The sequence below is a fragment of the Scleropages formosus genome, chromosome 21 (genome assembly GCF_900964775.1).
Source record: "Scleropages formosus chromosome 21, fSclFor1.1, whole genome shotgun sequence".
Lineage (NCBI taxonomy): Eukaryota > Metazoa > Chordata > Actinopteri > Osteoglossiformes > Osteoglossidae > Scleropages > Scleropages formosus.
This window is the reverse complement of record NC_041826.1, coordinates 23,944,190-23,966,583: the sequence shown is the minus strand read 5'-3', so window position 1 is coordinate 23,966,583 and position 22,394 is coordinate 23,944,190. Positions and strand designations below refer to the sequence as shown.

The window sequence follows — 22,394 nt, the reverse complement described above, 5'->3', positions numbered from 1 at the left end:
AACCCCAGACCCACCGGAGAGCAGGACCCGGTCCAACCCACTGTGCCACCGCGCCCCCCCCCGGCAGTAACTAAGAGGCTCTAAAATGGGGACGTGAGTGAAATTTCGGTTGTGAAGACGTTATTAGGAAGAGCGGGATGCTGACCGCATGGCCTCGTACCTTGTCCAAGCGCAGGCAGCAGAAGGGGGCCCTCTGGGGGAGCAGGTGGCACAGGGTGGGGGAACTGCCAATGTAAGGGGAGTTGGGGGGGTAGCCCTTCACACACCTGGCGACCCCCATGAGGAAAGAGAAACACACCCCGCAAAAAATGGCTCTTCAATAGGTGCATCACTGTCGACATTTCTTTACTCATCTTGGATTTGATACCAAATATTAGACAATTATAGTAATAGAGTCAAGTCAGTGGGTGAAGTCCATAATAAAAAAGCTTAGAATAAAAATTTTTCAAGAAATCTTCATTTAGGCCTCAAGTCAGTGGGAACCAGTTTATTTATCATAATGTTGGATTCACAATGAAAAAGGCCAGTAAGTCAGATAAGAAGGCTTGTGTGTAAATGTCCTCATCATTTTTCTTGGAAAAGTTTAACATTTTGTGACACTCGTTTGTGACACTATTTCTTGACAAAATTCTCAGCTGTCAGTTCGACTCGCTGCATGAAATCATCAAACTGACATCAGTTTGCTCACAGAGAACAAGGTGGGAGGAACTGCTCATCGGGACACTCTTCATCTCGGGACACTCCTGGAGGAGCGCTCAATATTTTAGGAGATGTGCGTGACGCCTCTGCTAACGGATAGAAGAAATTGGGGGGGGGGGGAGGGGGGCGGTGGTCATGCTCCTTGAAGGCAAACTCACTCAGAAGTGGACACTGCCTCTTCATCCGACTGGGGCATCTCGTCCTCCGCCTGGTCGCTGAGGATGTCACAGGGCAGGACGCCGGCAGAGCCTGCTGTCTCCAGAACCGAGGCTATGCTGGGTCTCCGACTCCCGGACCCGTTCTCCGTGGGCACGGCCAGCTTGTTTCCGCTGTCGCGTGGCTCTGTGCTTTGAACATCCATGGCTACGGTTCCTGAAATGAGATCAGTGAAGAGAGGCTTCCAGAGATAAACCCAACTGACCCGTAGAGCAGGACGTAGAGCAGGACCAAGAGCAGGTCGCAGAGGTCCGGTTTCCTTTGGGGCAAAGAAATCCGGACAAAAGTGGCCCTTTGTGACAAGAATGCTGCAGAAAACAACACAACATTGTCATTTTTTCACAGATGAGTAATTAGACATCAATGGCACCGACTTGGGGGCGCGGTGGTGCAGTGGGTTGGACCGGGTCCTGCTCTCCGGTGGGTCTGGGGTTCGAGTCCCGCTTGGGGTGCCTTGCGACGGACTGGCGTCCCGTCCTGGGTGTGTCCTCCCTCCCTCCGGCCTTACGCCCTGTGTTGCCGGGTAGGCTCCGGTTCCCCGTGACCCCGTATGGGACAAGCGGTTCTGAAAATGTGTGTGTGTGTGTGTGTGTGGCACCGACTTCACGCCTTCGTGCCACCTAACAGGGTGTCAGTTATTGCTTTCAGTGCAGGCTCTTCGCACTGGAACAACCGATTCGCTGAAAATCGGTGTAAAAACGGTGACACGATTCCCTCAATAAGTTACCGGTTTAGGGAGGCAGGTAATGTAATGGCTACAGCAACCGAGCCGCAATCAAAGGACCTGGTTTGAACACAGGCTCTTGCAGCAGGATGCCTGGGCAAGACACAAACCCTTAACTTAGTACACAAACCTCACACAGTAAGTTGGAAAGTATCGACTGAATGAATAAATGTAAAAGTGTTACTGACAGCGATTCCGCCGGTTTAACCATCAATCTACCCCAACCAGGTGTCACTTCACGTATGTGGGATCGTTTCTAGTTGCAGTGTCAGGTCACGATCATGCCGTTTGCGTCCTTGTCGGGGGGACAGGTTGCTGTCGAAGGTACATTTACACAAAGTTATCCAGGTGTTTTCCGAGACTCGGATCCAGTAGGTTGGGGAAAACGGATTGTCTCGGTTCTCCTCGAACCTCCGCATCCTCCTCGAACCGCTTTAAACGCACACTGCAGACTGAAGGAATGCGCTGGAATAAATGACAAGTGAAGGCGGAGTGCGAGCGCCACCGAAATGACGTCTCGTTGTCATCATCCATCGGCGTCGTAGGGGATCTGTCCCCGAGCAAAGTCCATGCTGACCGGACCGGAGCTGAACCCGAGTCCGGTCGCGCAGCCAAGTCGCGCCGCTACCCGCTCAGCAATCCATACAGCATCAACAGTCGTACCTATTACTGACAGTAAAGACCTTTTACATATAGTGTCCTGCAGTAATTTTACAAGAGTTCCAATTAACCCCTTAGAGTGGATGTTCAAGAAACTTCCACTTGAGAGCAAATAAGAAAATATCTCCCTCTGCCTACAGGTATTTTAACGCATAAGTGTTTTCCCGCACTTTTCGGGTCGACAAGCAGCAGCAGCAGCTCTAGCGCTATACAGCACCGAAGTGCCGCTTTACCGGCAGTTACCCAGGCCTAATTAACCCCTTAATACCTACTGGAATGAAAACCGGTGTGAACCGATGATGTGAACAGGTCTTAAGCGTGATGACTTCAGCAAACCGAGCCAAAACTAAAGCAATGTACAAATCCCAGAAGTTGTGGCCCATCTGACTCACCAATGCTGGCAATGATGCTGTGGACGGGGAGGCGGGACCCTGCCGCCATGCCTTTCAGCTTGTGCTTCTCCTCCTCTTTGAAAATGAAGGCGGAGTTCTCCTCCTTGGTAATGTTCATGTAAAAGCAGGTGTCGGAGCCTGCCATAATGTGACGAGGTCCCGGGTTCAGCAGGATGCTCTTGTTGTCGTCTCTCCTCGCGCCGATCAGACACACGCCATACCTGGGGAACCCGGCAGACGAGAGTTGAGATGCGTGGAATGACCCGGAACCGCGACGGACGTCGTCTACTCACTTCTTGTGCGCGTGGAACGAGGCGTAGGTGAAGCTCTTGCCATCGTACTCTCCAAAGAATTTGCTGTCCGTCAGGCGGACGTGATACACCTCGTTGCCCGAACAACGGCCGTACATCCTCTGCCACTGCTCCGGTGACTGCTGGCCCTCCCTGCAACGCGACGATCGTCGAAACACCTTCTCACGAGAACGGACCTCGGGGAGGCGGCGCTCTGTGCAGTCAGTCCACATTCGACACTACTGTGGTATTTTATCAACGTGCAGCGATGTGCTCGCAAGTGTACCGCACATCATATTTGACCCAGGATTAAGAGGTGGGATTCATTTAAAATCACTAGCAAATGTCAAAAGTTGTTGGCAGAACTTTAAGAAATAGTACAAAAAAAATCAAGACGAGGGACGGCAGGATGGGATCTTTGGGGACGATGGCTACTCACTGTCCGCGGGACGTGTGCATCAGGAGCGTGACCAGCGTGGACGTTGCCGGACAGACGCAGTTCAGAGCCAGCATGGCGTATTTAAACTCTTCTTCGCAAACCACGTGATCTGGCAGGAGAACCACGGGACGCACTCAGGCGAGCAGCGAGCCCGGCCCGCACGTACCGGCACCAGGCTCTCCGCACTTGAGCTCCTCGGAAGGGCAACGAGATCATCCCCCTTGAGCTCAGGTGGCTGGAACGACGGTGAAAAGAGACTCACCGGCAAACTTCACGTGGAACTTGTTCTCGGGTTTCAGGATCTGCACATAGAGCGGACAGTTTGGGGCAAAATCCTTCACGGCCCAAGCCCTCAAGATGGTCTGGTGGTCCTGTGGGGAAAAGGTAAACAGGGTAAAATGGCCTCGGTTCAAAAAATGGCTCATAATTTTATCCTGGGACTTCAAAGGAATCGCTTTAAGTTACAAGTAACAGCTGTATAAAGACTTATCAAGAATTGTTACTGCAGTGTCGATTACAGCATAACCTGTGTGTGTGTGTGTGTGTGTGTGTGTGTGTGTGGTACTGACAGACAGCGCAGAGAGACGCTCCCGTGAGTTTCCTTACAGCAGCTGTGCGGTCCCCCTCATTCCTGCTGCTCAGAATAAAGCAAGCTTCCGCATTGTCCATCCTGGAGGAAAAAATAATCCACCGTTCTTCACACGTGCTACGAATAGCATTTTCGTCTTGGAATAATCTGTTTAATATATCTTGGGTAAGGCGAGGAAGAATGGTCTTTGACATTTAAGAAAAGAATGTTTGCATGGGATAAAGGGCAACGATGAGCAGTATAATGATGGAATAAGCAGCATTTCGCACGTGAAACAATAGGTTGTCTGCGATGGACCGGTGTCCCATCTGCGCTGTACCATGCTGAGCCCTGACGACCACAGCCCTTACTCAAGGATAGCGTGTGGGTTAGTGAGCAACAGCTACTTTCTCAGTTAAAACGCTAACTAACATTGGCGAAAAAGCTGAGAACAACAACTGTGACTAAAACAAAGCGATTTGATTGGGGAGCAGAACTGAATAAAGAGACTGACTGGAAAATTCCTGCGTCAATCTTCTCCTGATCCCTGGCATTACAAGGAAACAAGGTTTACCGTGGTACTCCGCAGGTGTCAGCGTCACCTCCTGCGTTTCAGCTTTGTCTAAATGGTCCATCATGTCACTAGGGACACACTTGGCTTCGGCAGCACAGCCTCACTTGTTAAAGTTTGCGTTGATTTAGCTTTTTTGCAGCATCACGTCAGTTGCTTCTTACTTGACCAATGACAAGCGTCACATCACTGCCGCCGACTCGGTTGTTCTGTGTCCACGTGACCTCGGCGCCGACTCACTTTGCCCTCATCAGGTCCTGGTCCTTAAGAGCCGAGCCCTGTAGGTAGATGACCCGCTGGGACCAGAGCGGAATCTGCAACACACGCCGCACTTGGATATCCATCTCTGTTGGACAGAGGATCACCACGTAGTAGTCCTGGGGGGGGCACAAGGGAAAATGTACAAAAACACAGTGAGTAACGAGATAGCTAATCTACCCAGATAATCTCAGTAAAGCATAAAATGAAGACACACAGAAGCCGTCTTTTCCATCACAATTCAATACCAGTACCGTGTGATGCAATACTGGTACAGTGTGATGCAATGCTAGTAACATGTGATGCAATACTAGTACCGTGTGATGCAATATTAGTAGTGTGTGATGCAATACCAGTATCGTGTGACACAATACTAGTACCGTGTGACATAATATTGGTACCGTGTGATGCAAAACTAGTAACGTGTGATGCAATACTAGTACTTTGTGATGCACATTTCAGGTCTGTAACTGAAGGTAACCGACGTATATTGATATTTACTCACTGCAGGCCTGTAAGAAACGCATGTGTGCTTTAGCTAGACTGGTTGCCATCTTTCCCATTTGACTAATGAGCTACACATTCACTGTGCTGTACCCCCTGAGAGCCATTACCTGCAGCCTGGGATGGGCATAGAACTCATTGAGGAAGTCCATGAGAAGATCAGTCTTGATGGAGCTCACGCACAGCACCACATGTTTCTCTGTCTGTGCACGGTGGCGGCTGTAATTCCCTCCCAGTTTCTGCCTCTCCATCCACAGATACACCAGCTCCTCGAACTGCGGGGCGACATGAGCAGAGCACAGCGCTATGCTTTCTTTGATAACTTTGATCGAGCACATAACACCAAATTCTGGAAATAAACTTAGTGATGGAGCTGAGATGTAGACCGAGCTCAAACATTCAGTAAAATGTTTAACTGTTTCCCAGGCAGAAAAAAATGACTGGCTGTCACACAGATCTTTTGCATCTCTGAAAATCTTTCATTTCCTTGTGTTGGACCTAAGAGTGAGAACAGGGCTCCGCCAGATCCACCACACCTGTGGCTCTGCTCACAGTTTTGCCACTGAGCAGGAACACGGCGCATGAACGTGCTCTTTAATCTGAATATGGATGGTTTTAATAACTGCTCTGGTCTATTTGCAGCAGGCAGCGTTCGAAATCTGGCCATGCAGCTGTGACAGCGAAACCCTTTCTATGCGTCTGACTGCAGACAGAGCCTTTTGGTGGTAAATTTGCATTAAATATGGTTATTCAGTAGACAGCCTTCTTCAGAGCGGTGCAAGTGGCCATCAGAGCTACACGTCCATTCATGCGCAGCAATGGTTACTCTTGCTCATTTGGTGGCAAATCATTTATTACAGTTGGGCACATTTAAAATAAAGAGCTCATTTGTAGAGCAAATGGTCCCTCCGTGTGAGCTTTACACTGTCTGTGTGGTGAAACAGCAAAAAGGTACGGAGTGACTCCACTTGTACGGAGAGGTACTTAGCAGTCCGGCTGGGCAGTTCCGGTACCCCACCTGTAGGGGGAGCACTACTAGGGCGACACAGATGAGGATGACCACCAGCAGCTGGGAGGGCCAGATCCGAGGGGTGACGTCGCCGTAGCCCACGGTGGAGAAGGTAACTATGCAGAAGTAGAGCGAGTTGAACAGAGAGAGGTTCTTCCCCGCCCTTTCGAGGTGCTGGATACCGCAGGCTCTATTAACGAGAAACGTACGGAATCAAATAACCGGTAGCTATAACTGCACTCATGCGGTTCATATAGTTCCACATGATAGACCAACACAAGCCATTCCACACCTTCAACGAAAACTCCAAAACTGTGTGACGGCTGTCACCGAATTTAGAGGAATGGCCCAGGGAATGGAGAACTCACCCGGTGAAGACCAGGCACAGCAGAGTGCAGATGAGGATGAGGACCTGGTTGAACATCGCCGAGTGCGTCCTCTGTATGGCCCGGTTCAGGTCGTTCTGTAAAAACAGTGTAAAAGCAGGGTTCGAAAAGGTGGAGGCCAGATGCTTCTGATGGTGGATGGTAATTGAAACAGCTTTAAATAACATTTAAAAAGAGCTACACACACTTCTCTAGGAAAAAAAAAAAAAAAAAAAACACTACACACCTCCTACTTACACCTCACAGTGTCGAAATTCACGAGACAAAGTCGAGGACCCTGTGCGCTTACCTCCGAAGTGAGTAAGTGACATTTTTGGGAATGTGGTTGTAACACGCCGGGGCGGTCTGAAGAGGGGACGCAGCCCGGGACAAAACAACAGCAGCTAAACCTAATGAAGGCCTCTATTTCTTCCCCCGGTTCGACCAGTGAGAGAGAGCGAGCGAGTGAGGAGCTGACTCGGGAGACGACCCCGAGACGTCAGCGAGAGAGAGCACGAGCCCGATCACAGCCCCTCATCCCGAGCACCCCCACGAGACACCGGTTCCCTGTGCCTCCCTTTCCCCCTATCCTTTTGTCTGCTGATCCTCCCACCGTTGTATAAACCCCCCCCAGCAACCCACGCGATTGTGTTGGCGCCTCTTCTTACAGTGGTTCACACCCTACCCTGCGAGGGCTGTGTTATACCCTGTCACCTGTATTACAGAACCTCTTCGGAGAAGGTTCAGCTGTCATCACCACTGTCACACAATAAAAGACAAAGTCTTCTGGTGAAGTGTGTGCTACCCGTTACCCAAGGTGCCTAGCAGTAGTCCGTCCCCCTGCACTTTACTTACTATCATGTTCTCCAGGGCACTCTTTGCCAGCCAGCAGTTCAGAAACACTGGGATAAAGATGTTTCTCAGCGGAGGCCAAAAGATCTGCAAAACACAATATTAAATATTGATATTTCTGATGGATGATAAACAAAGTGTGACTACCCTCTTCAAGGAAAAGTCTTGATCCTCACTCTTAAACTATTAAGGTTGGAGATCCTTTAAGTGCAGGGAACCATAAAGGAAAACAGCAGAAACTGAAGCTCCAGTTACCATGACTTTCTTGTCATGAGGTGTGGAGACACATGGCACGTTCTTCAACATCACAGACACACACTTGGTGTAGATATATAGCCACGGCACCAACTCACTGTGGTGATAAAGGGGACGGTATTGATCATCTCCAGGATGAAGGACATCTGGAAGATCTGCTCCCAAACATTTCCCTGCAAGTCGGAAAACATCTTTGTTTACGATGCTCTTTATGGCCAACCAAACAGCTTATTTAATCTCTCTTTTGCTCAGATTTAAACAAGTAAAACTAAACTGCTGGCTATGCACGCTCCAGGCCTCCCGGTCTACTCACCTTGTAACTGAGATAAGTTAGAAGCATGGTTTCCAGGAAGCTGATTAAGGCCACTGTTACCTGGGACATGGGCCAAGAGTCAGTCTCACTCGCACTCCAGAGGCTCCAGATGACCCCATGACATTTGCACATCGGTTCCAGAACTTTCTCCTCTAAATGAGCTGGCAGTAAACAGCTGCTCTATGGTGATGTTGGCCAACAAACTGTGACTAATCACACCGGTACTGCTCCTACTGTGGGCTCACCTGTATTGCCCACACCGGAAACCTCCTGTCAACCCAGAAGATCACATCCCTGTCCGAAGAGAATTTACATTTACATCTAAACAACATCCAAAAAGTGTTCCATAGACTTAGATGACTGAAAAACAGTTACAATGTTATTTTTAGCTGAAAATAGAGCTGCATTTTCTTTGCAATTTGCAGAAAGCACATGAGCTTAGAGGGACCTTGCGTTGAGTCCCCAAGCCCAGACGGTGAGTCCTCTTCGTCTCCAAGAATGTATACAAGTTTAGCTAATAACTAGTCACACATCCCACATGAATTTTACTTCTGTGCACAGCTATGGAAATATGAACGACATATTGCATTGCTGGTTTTTGTGTATGAAGGAGATGCTGCAAAACAGCTAAGCTGAAGACAATGGTTTCCAGAAGACCTGCGGTAGCCTTACCAGTTGATTTTGGTGGAGTCTGTGCTGGTGTTCCTAGAGCCACAGCTGCCATTGCTGAGGGGGTCGACAGCACCGGAAAAAGGTCAAGTATCAAGTGACCCATCAGGTGACCCAACCTGAACCGACCCAACTTTTCTCATTTTCGTGGACTTTTCCTTTCTCATTTGTCCGTACGATTATATACAAAGGTGGAGTTTACCAGGTCAAACACAGCAAGATACGCAAGTGTCCTCACATTTTTTTCTAAATTACAATGTATTTTAATAATATGTTACTAGACATATGCCCCTTCAATACAGCACTTTCAAAAATGACTACATACAGTACGTATGGTGTATATTCCAGAAGAGTTCATGTCTTGTATAGCGTGTCGACGGCACGGGATTTGAAACTCACAGCACAGAACATCCACTGTGGACATTTGCTGGGTCATCCAGGAGAACACGGATCACGTACAGCAAGCATGTCAACAGCTTCAACGAGAAATTGAAAAGCCGGATTCTCAGACCTGAAAAACAGAGCAGCAAAGGATCCCTGCAAACACCTGGCAACCAAGCAAACACAGTGCGGTCACTGCAGCCAATGTTATGTATTATTTCTCAGCAAAACTCCAAGAATGCCTTGGTGACCTCAGTATGTGCACAACATGGAAGTATTAGAGGGAACCCATCATCATTATGAGGTATTCTCGATGCTCGGTGTAAAGTTGTACCTGGATCCGGTGTTAGTGATGGACGTGCAGTTGAAGAATTTCTCCTGAAACTGCTTATCCTGTAAGCAGAGTCATGGACCTTCTACGTAGAAGAACACCCTACAGTACAACCTTGTCCTGAACAGCCAGTTCAGTCAATTGTGTTTGCCCTCCCGAAACATTTTTCTTCTCAAGTCGCATCCTTTAGATATCCAGTGACGGGAGAGATCCATCCCACATGATAAGCACTGAGATAGTAGAATAACCCTTGAGAATTTACAGCTGTGAAACCTTTCTTATAACAACTGGGCGGAGCATTGAAATAAGATCCCAGAATCGCACCTTAGTAAGTTTCGAAAAGATGGTTGTTTCTACAGAGTTTATTGAGGGGTGACAGTGCCAAGTATTTTCATCTTTTTCATGAGTATTTGCCCTTTCCCTCGCCCATGGAGGAGGACATCGGTTATTGTTGTGCAAATTTGCCTGGGCACTGCGGTTAAGTATAAGAGTATTTGAGGTGCTGGACGCCCCTTCGGAGACATCGAACACGATCCATATAGCAAGACACTTAGAAAAAGGTGCAATAAATAACGACTATAGATACAGTAGAGAACAATTACCTACATGGACATGATGTGAGTGATGTGGCCACAGAGGTAGAAACGAACCATAAATAGGTGTGGCTGATGACACATTAATAAAGGTACTTTATCTGATCTGCTTCGGTGGAAACTTCCGGTAAAACAGCCGCTGTATGAATGTGGCTGGGGATTGTTAACTATGTTTCTGTCTACCAAAAAGTAACGTAACAGAACAAAGTCATGGTCAGCAACGGCGTGCTGACGCTAAACGGTCCGACAGGGACGCCTCCTCCTACCCTGGGAGCTCCGACAAGCTGCTGCCTTCTACAGAACTCATGTCTTCCACTCTTACTTACTTGACCTTTGGCTTTTGATGAAGAAAAGCTTCAGCCTTTCCTTAAAGGTGTTCTCGTTCACATAAAACTCCACCTGCACCCTGAAAGACACAAGCAAACCACTAAGTGAGGTGCCGTCATCTCCGCCAAACTGCCATATATAATTTGCTTTATACCTTTGCATTTAACATCACTGCTTGGGCCCATAAATCAGTGACACACTGAGAATCCCAGCCTGCAGGACTCGCTGCCACATGAGTATAACATGTCTGAGACTGAATCAAAATGGCCAGGTCTTTAATTTTGGAATGTAATATTTTTTCATTAAAAGGTCATGGTGAGATTCAATCAAGCAACAAAAGTTTCTAAAACAAAACTACTGCTTTTTATGCTGTTTTGTACTAAACAGAAACAAATATTATGCTAATTATTATAATAGCCCTTATTATTATTATAGCCCTTATTAGGTACTCTGTCACATGACTTCCAGGAACTGATTTTCACAGCTACTGGAAACTATATACATTTTAACAATTAAATGTATTGTGATGGGGCGGCACAGTGGTGCAGCAGGTTGTGCTGCCACCTCACAGCCGTTTGAATTTGACTCAGTCTACGTGGAGTTTGCACGTTCGCCACATGTCTGTATGGGTTTACTCTGGGTGCTCTGGTTTCCTCCCCCAGTCCAAAGACATGCAGTTCAGGTGAACTGGTGACACTAAATTGCCCGCAGTGAGTGAGTGAGTGTCTACCCTGCAACAGATCAGTGTCTTGTCCAGGGTGTACCCGCCCAGTGGTGCCAGAATAGTCTCCTGACCCCCAGGACCCTGACTTGAAAGTGAGTGCGTATGTTAATGTATAATTTCCGCAAGTAGTGAGGATTGATGGTGGGGTTGCTCATTGCTTCTAATACCACTTATTTCCTCCAGGACCCATGAAACCATGTCTGACAGTAGTGGGGACTGAAGGATGTCTGTGGATGTGGTCGTGCGGTTGCGGTTCGTTCTGCCTGAAGCGAATGTCCTTATCGCTCAGGGCCATTAGAAGACACGGAGACGCCATCGTTATGCAGCAAACCCAGAGTGCACGGTCCTCATTTTCAGCATCGCAAACTGGCCACAAGGTACTTACTGTCCAACATAAGGCAGCCAGTGATGCTCAAGGGGGATATGGGTCAGTGCAGAGTCCACTTTTCCCTCATATAATGGGGAATGTCATTAAAAATGAAATTAAATATAATATTTTCATACAACAGGCTTATTATTCAGTACAACAGCATTTTGCCCCCTGTAATGCAGCAATTTTGTGTCCAGAAGAAGTATTTTATTCACTGTCTTATTTTATTCACATGACTTTCACTCTGCAAAGGATGTGGACACTGTAGATGTAACCTACAACTAGAACGGCAGGTTCAATGCTATTTTTTTGAAAAAAACTGCATAATCCTCAAAGTTTTCCAATTATTTTACTCATATAAGGTGACACTGATGGCCCAAATATGATTTACTCTCCTGCACAACTCATGAAACCAGTATTAATCTTTTGGGTAATTATTAAAGAGACAGAAGTCAATAATTTTTGTTACAAAGATAGAACATTTGTGTTATCACTGTGAGGTATAAAGAAACACCATTTATTTTGGTTACATTTTAATTTCAGATCACAAATTTTTCATCCAGGAGAATACGAGAATCTTATTTACAAGATTAAAAAAACCATCAGACACCATTCAATTTTTTTTTAAAGTAGTAGAATTTGTTCTTTCTTTCGTTACGATACTAGGCATCATCTCTGGTGATCTTGAGATGAACTTGGGATGGGCAAAATGAGAAAAATAAAATTTTTCCACGTAAAAAAAATAATGGAAAAAGTAATTTAATTATGTGGGGGGTGCGGTGGCGCAGTCCTGCTCTCCGGTGGGTCTGGGGTTCGAGTCCCGCTTGGGGTGCCTTGCGACGGACTGGCGTCCCATCCTGGGTGTGTCCCCTCTCCCTCCGGCCTTACGCCCTGTGTTACCGGGTGGGCTCCGTGACCCCGTATGGGACAAGCGGTTCAGAAAATGTGTGTGTGTGTAATTTAATTATCTGGTTTTTCTATATTCTGTCTGTTATCAGGAACAAATTAGGAGCAGTTAATATGGGACAAGTGTATTTTGGTTATGGAGGGGGCGTGCCAACAGAAACCCCCCCTTAAATCATTGTCACGCTTGCACGCTACTCCAACTTACTGTGCGTTCGTGGAGTCCATACTGTATTCCTCCAGATACCTGGACACAGAAAGGAAGAGGTCAGCAAGGAGGAAAGATGCTTTCAGCTTCTACAGACGGATGGTCTTCGTACACCTGGTTAAGCTCTGGGTGCGACATTTACATATTAGGAGGGTATTCTGAATGCAAATCACAGACACTGACAACATGTGTTCAGCTGGAGGGATGTACAGTGTTTGGGTCTCCATCTTCACTGCCAAGGCCTTCAACAGGAGCAAAAGCACATGGAATTATGAACGAAAACAAATGTAAATGCACATTTACATTTGCAGTGACTGACTGTATTACGGTATTACTGTTATTTACTTGCTAAACAGACAGGTTTCCTCAAAGTACTATTCTACACATTTGTCATGTCATTCTTCCACCCAGCGCTGAGCTTCGCTGCACGGCACCACGTGATTTGCGGTGTGAGAAGAAAAGCGGTGGAGGAGATGGATCAGAAGAGAGTTTGTCAACTTTCCGCGTTCATTTTTGGAAGCCGAGCCAGAAATAAATTCAGAGCGCACCACAAAAGCAGAAGACACTTAATATCTGGGTGAGAACAAATTAGCGATAGAAACGAAACCAGCACAGAGTAACTGTTTCCCAACAGCTTTTCCCTCTAAAAAGCTCGAGTAAAAAACAAAAAAAAAAAAAAAAAAAAAAATCTGGGGGGGGGGGAGGAGGAGGCAGCATCCAGCAGCTCAGGGAACTCGTGTCTCTTCACTCTTCTTGCCTCACTGCACCGTGGAACAAACTGAGTTCCCTGAAGACACACGCAAAAGATGAACATGTGAAGCAATAAAAGAAAAAGGGCGGCATCCTTCGTTGTCCGTCTACGGAAAGCAGGGCAGGGGACACGTTCCTGCAGCAGCAGCCCTTCTCTTCCCCTCATTGCAGACAAAATGAAACCAGTACAGAGGATTGGAGAGACCTACTCAAAGTCCAGACCTAAACCCTGCAAAGATGCTGCGGCAGGACACGAAACGAACCGTTCACGCTTGAAAAGCTGCCGGCGTCTCTGATTTAACGCAGCTCTGCAAGGAAGAGTGGAGTACAATCCCTCCACAGCGATGGGAAGGACTGAGAGTGAACTACAGGAAGCCTTCGGTCGCAGTCGTTGCAGCTCAAGGTGACGCAGTCGGTTATTACATTTCACAAAGTGCCATTTGATGTAGGATAACTTGATTAAATATATTTCAGCAAAAAGTGGTCTTCGTTCACTTAGTTGCCCTTTAATCGTATATTAGGTTTTGGTGTTGTATTTCTTTTTACAGAACCGTGACATCATTATCTCAGTCACTGGATTTGCATGAGAACCATTCATCATTTTCATTTTTCCCATTTCCATTCATCCATGTCAGGGGGGTGTGGTGGCGCCTGTTCTCCAGCGGGTCTGGGGTTCGAGGCCTGCTCGGGGTGCCTTGTGGTGGACTGGCGTCCCATCCTGGGTGTGTCCCCTCCCCCTCCAGCCTTGTACCTTGTGTTGGTGGGTTAGGCTCCAGCTTGCCATAACCCGGCTTGGGACAGACAGTGCATGCGTGCGTGTATTTATCCATCTTCATTTTTCCATTCATCCCAGCCAGGGACACGGTCACATGACATACTTGCACGAGATCAGCGAATAACACAGAAACAGGCGAGTGAAGCGAGCGGAAAAGCTCTGACAACTAAACAAACGGCACGTTGCATGGCCGGCCATTCTGCAGGAGGTGGCCCTCTCACCCGAAGGATGGTATGAATTCCCGAAGTTCAGCACTATAACTTTTCAAAGTGATTAATGAAGTAAACAGACCAGTAGAAACAGAAGGCAAAGATAGCAAATAAATAATGCATAGAAACATAATCAGAATATTGCTCAGAGGCTTATGGCTATGGCTACATGATCGGTTGTTACTCTTTCCATTATGTGTCAGACTTCAGAAGTGGAAATGGACGGATCGTGTTGCCATTGTAGTCGCTGCCATGGAAGAGCTTATACCCTCTGTGTACCGAACCACCGCGGACGGAGGAGACTCGGAGCAGAAAAGACACGTATGAACCAAGCTCTCTTCCACACGGTCCACAGAAAAAACACGTAACACCACAACTGCAAATACATCAAATGTTTGCAATATTTCACAGCTGTGATCGAGTTCCAGAATTCCTCTGAATTGTCACACAGATCAAATATTCATTTTTGAAAGGGACGGAGATTAAACACTCCGGTCATCCTCATATTTACTGGACATATTTACCAGAACATTAAAATACATATCTGTGCTCTACATTTACTGCAGTAAACTGTGTCAAACTAAACAGAGTTAGTCACAAATGATCTTAAAATGCTTTAATTCCAGTACCACTAGTCCAGTGCAGGGTCACAGCAGCGCAGTCTCTCGCAAAAGGAGAGTAAATCCTGGGCCAGTCCATCGCAGCTGAATTCTCAAGATGAATATTTACTTTTAGTGTTCAATGTTCCCAGACTATGGCAACTATGGAGCACCTTCCTGCCGCCCCCTTGAAAAAGCAGTGGTTATACACTTTTCTCCAAAGCAACTTACACTCTTAAAGTCACAATCATTTACCCATGTGGGTAGTTTTACTGGAGCTAGAGAGGATAAGTACCTTGCTCAAGGGTGCTACAGCCAGAGGGGGATCAAACCTACACTCTTTGGGTCCAAAGGCAGTAGCTCTAACCACTATGCTACTAACTATACCCTTTTACTCTAAGAAGATTTGCTTATATTGATAGATGCTAATATAAGACTCAAGAAATGGCAATATGGTAATTAAGGCAAGAAGGATTTGAAAGAACTGTCCTTTCATATTCATTGGTTTTATGGAACTAAAGGCTATAAAATTGCAAGAAAACAGTGTGACGAGTTGCTTTTTTCATGATACCTGCTCTGAAACTTCTCTACATCTGTTCTGGAGCTGTTCATACACCACTTCATGATGAGCATCTGTGTAACAACATTTCTTTATTGTCCACAGACTCTTATTCTCCACAGATGTACTGCTTAATATACATAGGAGGAGAGAAAAAGCATTTTTTGGTTAATTTTATCTTGCTTGTAAAATTTCACATTCATAAAAGTAAATTTAATGGTAAAAAAAAGCTCTCCTTACTGTGTTTCATGGTGCTACCTTAGGCTAAGAGTTTATCAAAACTCCACCGACCCACTGAACTGTGCATCTTTCAGGCTTTTGTGTAGTCTGTGCCTCCAGTCCCTGCCTGTTCAGTTTAAATAGACCATAATACATATAAACCAAAGTGTGATTATCGCGAAATTGAATGTTTTAAAAAAATTGGGTGGAGTCCCCCAAAAAAGCTCATCATTTCATTCTCGACTTTGTGGTTCAGAACCACTCGATTCCTGATCAATACACGTATTATACAGTGCGCACAAACACATGATCATGTGTCTCTATTTTTATTGCCAGCAGGACTCCAAAACTAAGGGACAGTTAAGCGGCACCACTTGTACGTTAAACAAGTGACCCGACATACGTGCCCACAAGTTCATGATGTAGGACAGGCTGGACGAGCGGAGGATCCGGCTTCGAACCCCCCTCCTTCTGGTGTAGCCTTGAGCGAGCAACTTCAGCTTATTGTGCTGTTCCGTGAACCATAAATGTAAGTAGCAGACCATACCTGGCATTGCGAGCAATAACGCTATGCTCGATATTAATGGGTGCGCGTGCCATAGCCTAGTTAGTATCTATCGCATCATGCAATATGGTGTGTGTGACATCATGGTGTGTGAGGAATCGACATGCCATGATGGGACAAGAGGGATCCGGGGCTGCTGAGGATTCATCAAGCAGTCGTGTCGTACACGGACCGCTTGTCATAACAATGACAATAATAATAATGTTATAACTCGGTCACATGATTTGCGGCCAAACACAAAGAGAAGGAGGAAGGAATCGCGGAGTCTCCTCCGTTACATAACAACACGCCGTAACAAATCATGTGCACCCAAATGACACATTTCATTAGGGTTCCGAGCAAAGCGAAGGAAGGGGCGGGCATGAGGGGTGGGGAGGAGAGGGGCAAATAGCAAAAAAAAAAGCCCACATGAATCACGGACTCGGGCAACGTGCGTCGTTGTGTCCGCGGCACGTGCACTGCGTGTGAGCGTCGCGTGTCCGTGGAAGCGCGCGACACCCGCACACTCACTGTACAGTTGAGTTGAGTTGTGCCAATGATGTGTGTGTGTGTGTGTGTGTGTGTGTGTCGCGTGTGTCCCGGGACAGTGCCGAAATGTGCCGTTTCGCTCGAGGCTACAGTCTACAGACCACCTGGCGGCGCGCGCTCTGCAGCGTGTGTGTGTGTGTGTTTATGTTTCGGACTAGATGCACAGAATTGCGAAAAAAGGTGCAGTACCCCGGTAAAGCACGGTGTGTAGAGACAAGCAACACAATTTCTTGCGGTGTGAAGAACTGATGACTTAGTAATAATAATAATAATAATACTAATCACACTGATAATAACGTGGAATAAGAGAATACTATAAATAACAATAAAGGAAGGAAGGAAATGAATAAATTAGTACTCAATGAGCGCTCAGCGGCTGTTTTTTAGCGTATCATAACGGAGAGCCACCCCCCCTCCACGACCCCCCAGCCCAGGTACACGGCCGGTACGGTAATACCTGCTCTGATCGGTGTCGTTCCCCAGCGACCCCACGATCCCCTCGCTGTACGTCGCCGCGACGCTCCACGGCACCTCGGGGACCCTGTGAGCCACCGTGCGCACCGGCACCGGGCTCCTCCCGGGGGGGGCGGCGCCGGCGGCTGTCAGCTTCGCTCCGGCCATCGCTTCACCCCTCCGTCCGCGTCGAGCTCCGCCGCCGCTCCTCCGGTTCCTCCGCTCCGATCCGCTACGATCCGCTCCGCATCCCGGGCCGACGGCGGTCTCGCGCTCCTCCTCGCGCGCATTGACCGAACGCCCCGCCAATCAACGGCACGCGCCTGCCTCTCGTGACGAGAACGCGGCTCCAAAACTGAACCCCTGCTTGCTGTTCATTTAAATGGCAAAACAGGCGACGGAGGTGCGGCTCTTTTTTTTCACAAAACATGCAAAAATTACCCCCCCCCCGCATCCTCCCCATCATTCATGTTACGATCGTTTAATCTTTTTCTTTTGCTGTTTTATTCTGTTGCTCTCGGGCGACACGGGGCCACCGCAGCTACAGAAGGGCTCCAGTCTAGAAAACCGTGCGGAGTTTGCGTGCTCTGGTTTCCTCCCACAGTCCAAAGACACGTGTTTCACACGCAAGCCTGATTCTGAACATCTGGGGGGGGCCCTTGGCCTTGGGAGCTTCCTACTTGGTTCCCCCAGGAATGAATTCTTCATGGGCAGCGCTCAACATCCTTTCAGAAGAGATCACAAGTGAGAACTTGATATTGACATTTTTTACAAGGTGTTTCTAACAGCAGTTGCTCCTGCCGCTGTGTAGTTCCCAGTTTGGAGCCTCATGGTATCGTTAGCGGTGAGACTAATTCTCGGAGCCATCAGTCAATATGTTCAAATATTGCTGTCAGCAGTGCTCCACCGCTCCATCCCTTCTTTTGTGTCCTCTGCTGAGTGATAAACACTGCCGGTGTACAATGTACTCCGCTGCGCTCTCACATCCTGCTCAGCTCATCTACACACCTTCATTTTTTCGGTTTAACATTTACATTTACATTTATTCATTTAGCAGACACTTTTCTCCAAAGCGACGTACATCTCAGCAAAAATACAAATTTGTGTATTATATTAGGAGAAAGAGACACGGTTGCAGACATGTGATTCTTAAGTAAACCTATTTTGTTACTTTCCACTTGATGCACCGATGTTCATCGCTTGAGTTGGTGCAGGATAGATGAATCCTGATAACCTCCTACCATGTTTTTTTAGAACATAAGATAAATAAACAATCACATACAATGCCGGAGTAGCAGCTTATAAAGGCTTATCTGGGGATGATCATGAAGCTACGGTGCATGAACATTTACATCATACATGAGTTGGAGAGATCTTGGGCGACGTGAGTCCGGAAGAGGGGAGTTTTAAGACCCTTTTTAAATGTGGACAGAGATTCAGCAGTTCTGAGTGAGAGGGGGAGGTCGTTCCACCGCAACGGAGCCAGAACCGAGAACCTCCGTGCTTTACCTTTCACGCGTGGGACCACCAAGCGGGCAGAAGTAGACGAGCGAAGGGGTCTAGTTGGGGTGTAGCGGTTGATCAAGTCTTGTAAATAGCTGGGAGCAGTTCTATTTATGCATTTGCAGACAATAACCAGGGTCTTGACACTCCTCTTATAGGGAATCAACCGATCACACTGATCATTACCTGCCATTACCTGCTCTTCAATTTCCTGGAAGGAGTTTCTTAAAAATACTGCCTTTGATGAATAAAATATTCACCTGCACTGAAAGAGCACCAATAATTAGCAAAGAAAAACCAACCGAAAGTGAACTCAACAGCAGCAATGGCTGTAATTATTAATTTTAATGTGGAAAAGTATCAGTGCCTCCTCTAGAAACAGTGCACCAGAAACATTTCAGTGCGGTTCCCCGAACACCACGGAGCTGGAGCTGCATTTACCAGAGTAGCCGACGGCAGGTAGTTATTGTGGAAAACAGCGAGTTCTACTATAGCAATATTCCCAGATCTTAGGACTCCTTCACTGCAATAAACCGTTTTCTTTTCATACATAGAATGTGGCCCTTTGTTCGCCCGTCTGCTCTCACGCAAAAGCCAGTTCACTGTTACCTACATCATTTTGTCAGTTTCTGCAGAAAAATTTGTGCCACTGACAGCATTTGCAGGTAAGTACAGATATCCCCCGATTTAGGAAATTAATCCGTTTCTAAAAACGGCACAAATGCCAAAATTTTTGATTCCGAAAGCCCACTTTGCATTAATTGAAATGGGAAAAAAGCAATAACGATGTTTTCCCAGCCCACGCGAAAACCCTGCACCACTTCTTAAGGGCGTGATGCACCGTTCTTGTTCTCTCCTTCTTCATCATGTGCCACAATGATGGAGGTTGTTGGTGACTCTATCATTTTGTGCACCACTCAGCCTGCTGGAAGGCGCGCTATAAAAACACAAGCAAATTCAGTGTTTTACTCACAAGTTAAAAAACCAGCAGCCTGGATACATATGACACAATGTAAATGTAAATATGACACAATGCGCAGAGAACAAACAGCCCGTTTGAGAGGTTTCATGTGCTTCATCAGCATCTTTTGTGCACCGTCACATAAATATTGTCTTTGTTATATTTTCCACAAAAACACAAACCATGGCATACACGATAACCTCTGTACTTACTATTTCTCAGATGTAAGAGAAACTGCTATCATTTTTACCTATGAATTAATGAAAGAAGTGACAGACAGGTGCACACCGGACACACAGAGACGTTCTGCACGACTCATTTATACACACAAAGGACAAGCGTGATGCATAATGGATGATTTGACAACGACTGCAGCCTCTGTTCCAGGATGTACAGCAGGTGGATTTTACAGGTGCTTGAAAAGCTAATTGTGGGCTGGGATGAGATTCAAGCCGTCAAAATCCAGATCGCTGGTGATGAGGAAGGAAAAGATTATAATGGATCATGCAGAACATCTCGCTGGCTTCTCCAAAAAGAATGGAACAGGTGCACGCACTTACTTACTATGGTAAAGCCAGTCTTATTGGTAACTGGGAGGGTTTGGCCACCTCTGGCTGTAGTCCCTTGAGCAGGGTACTAACCTTAAAATGTTCCAGTAAGATTACCCAACTGTATAAATGGGTAAAGAATTATAACCTTAACACTATCAGTTGCTGTGGAGAAGAGCATCAGATAAATGTACTTGATGTTTAAATGTTCTTCTCTGATCTGAAACCCTGTCTTGCCCAGGGTGAGTGAGCTGAGCTGTTATTGCAGTACTGATCGCTGCCCCACTGGTGATTGCCATATAATCACTTGACAAACATTTTACCATAAATGTACCGTGTTAACGTAGAAAGGAGAGTCGGGCCACCAGCTGGCCTTGGACCCCCCGGGGGATTTTCCTCCTGTAACTCCATTATGAGTTTTGTTTCCTCTCCATCTTTGCCTTCAGGCTTTTCTCCAACACCAGTCATGTGCATCGTGTTTCTTGTTATATTATTTGCTGATGTTTCTGTGCATTTTGCATTTGTCTTCCTTTTTCATTCCTTGAGGCAAATGGGAAAGGGTGCAACACAAAAATAAACTGAGCTGAAAGTTAATTCTTCATCCTGACTAAAGCACCTGCCAATCAAAGAAATAAGACAGACTGCAAGCAAGTTGAAAATAAACACACACACACACACACACACACACACACACACACACACACACACAGAACCAGAGCCTAACCCAGCAACACAGGGCACAAGGCTGGAGAGGGAGGGGACACACCCAGGACAGGACACCAGTCCATTGCAAGGCACCCCAAGCGGGACTCAAACCCCAGACCCAACGGAGAGTAGGACTGCAGTCCAACCCACTGCGCCACCGCACCCCCAGTTGAAAATAAACCTGAATTTAAAATACATTGAATAAGTGGGATAAGTGACAAAAATGTGTGATCCGTTCTGTTAATAAACACTGTGTTAAGTCCCAAAATAATTACATTTACATTTACATTCATTCATTTGGCAGATGCTTTTCTGGGGGGGGGGCAGTGGTGCAGTGGTGCAGTGGGCTTGACCGGGTCCTGCTCTCTGGTGGATCTGGGGTTCAAGCCCTGTCCTGGGTGTGTCCCCTCCCCCTCCAGCCCTGCACCCTGCGTTGCAGGGCTAGGCTCTGGCTCCCTGTGACCCCACATGGGATAAGCAGTTTCAGATGGTGTGTGTGTGTGTGTGTGTGTGTGTGTGTGTGTGTGTGTGTGTGTTGTGATGCTTTTCTCCAAAGCGAAATACATCTCAGAGAAAATGCAGTTTGTGCATTACATTAGGAGAAAGAGACATAGTGCTTCCATGATTAATAAATAAATTGACTGAGACTTGTGAAGTTTGAAAATAAAAGCATGAATACTGATGCCTCGATAACAACAGTAACTGTCAAGTCATAAAAAAACAGCCGAAAGCTTAGGTTTTCCATCCCACCAAGGCCTACGCCTCTCAACATATAACGTAGTGTCCTTTGCTTCATTTCGCTTTTTTCAAGCATAGATTTGTTAAAGATACATAACAGATTAGAAATAAATAAAATGGAATAAATAAATGAAGTCCTGCTGCAGTGCTATTCTCTTTATTGACAACAACGAGCTCTTGAGGGAAAAGCAGAGATTTAAGCCTCTGGGGGGGGGGGGGGGGGTGTAAGGGAAAGGCAAAGTAAAGGTTTATCGCCACCTTCACTGGAAAATGATTTGAAATACATGTAGTAAAAAGGATATCACCATGGTATTACTGAGGGATCCTGATATATGAGTATTTCCTCTCATTATCACTCACCACCCAGCATTACATGTATTTATTTAGCAGAAGCTTTTCTCAAAAGCAACTTCCGATGAACTCTATGTAGTGTTATCAGCCCACACACCTTATTCACTGCTAGATACACTATGTCACTCATCCATATATCAGTGGAACACATACATACTCTCTGTCACTCACACACTACGGGTGAACCTGAGCAGCATGTCTTTGGAGTGTGGGAGGAAACCAGAGCACCCAGAGGAAACCCATGCAGACACAGGAAGAACATGCAAACTCCACACAGACGGAGCGGGGATCGAACCCATGTCCTCTCGCA

The 22,394-nt window shown here is 46.7% G+C and overlaps 1 protein-coding gene across 2 annotated transcripts in view; it reads right to left on the bottom strand.

Moving 5' to 3' along the window:
- LOC108920175 (potassium channel subfamily T member 1-like) overlaps positions 1-17,667 on the bottom strand; it is a 28,052-nt gene extending 10,385 nt beyond the window's left edge. For both annotated transcript variants that reach the window (XM_018728736.2, XM_018728737.2), the window contains exons 1-20: positions 17,283-17,667; positions 12,622-12,660; positions 10,416-10,495; positions 9,184-9,295; positions 8,788-8,841; positions 8,361-8,409; positions 8,116-8,175; positions 7,901-7,975; positions 7,551-7,634; positions 6,699-6,793; positions 6,340-6,520; positions 5,432-5,596; positions 4,800-4,936; positions 4,027-4,090; positions 3,683-3,791; positions 3,421-3,529; positions 2,985-3,134; positions 2,692-2,912; positions 858-1,071; positions 161-266 (exon numbers count right to left, since the gene is read on the bottom strand). In XM_018728736.2, coding sequence (XP_018584252.2) covers positions 161-266; positions 858-1,071; positions 2,692-2,912; positions 2,985-3,134; positions 3,421-3,529; positions 3,683-3,791; positions 4,027-4,090; positions 4,800-4,936; positions 5,432-5,596; positions 6,340-6,520; positions 6,699-6,793; positions 7,551-7,634; positions 7,901-7,975; positions 8,116-8,175; positions 8,361-8,409; positions 8,788-8,841; positions 9,184-9,295; positions 10,416-10,495; positions 12,622-12,660; positions 17,283-17,446 — 2,268 coding nt within the window. In that variant the 5' untranslated portion in view covers positions 17,447-17,667. The remainder of the gene's footprint in view (positions 1-160; positions 267-857; positions 1,072-2,691; positions 2,913-2,984; positions 3,135-3,420; positions 3,530-3,682; positions 3,792-4,026; positions 4,091-4,799; positions 4,937-5,431; positions 5,597-6,339; positions 6,521-6,698; positions 6,794-7,550; positions 7,635-7,900; positions 7,976-8,115; positions 8,176-8,360; positions 8,410-8,787; positions 8,842-9,183; positions 9,296-10,415; positions 10,496-12,621; positions 12,661-17,282) is intronic.
- Between the last annotated feature and the right edge of the window lie 4,727 nt (positions 17,668-22,394).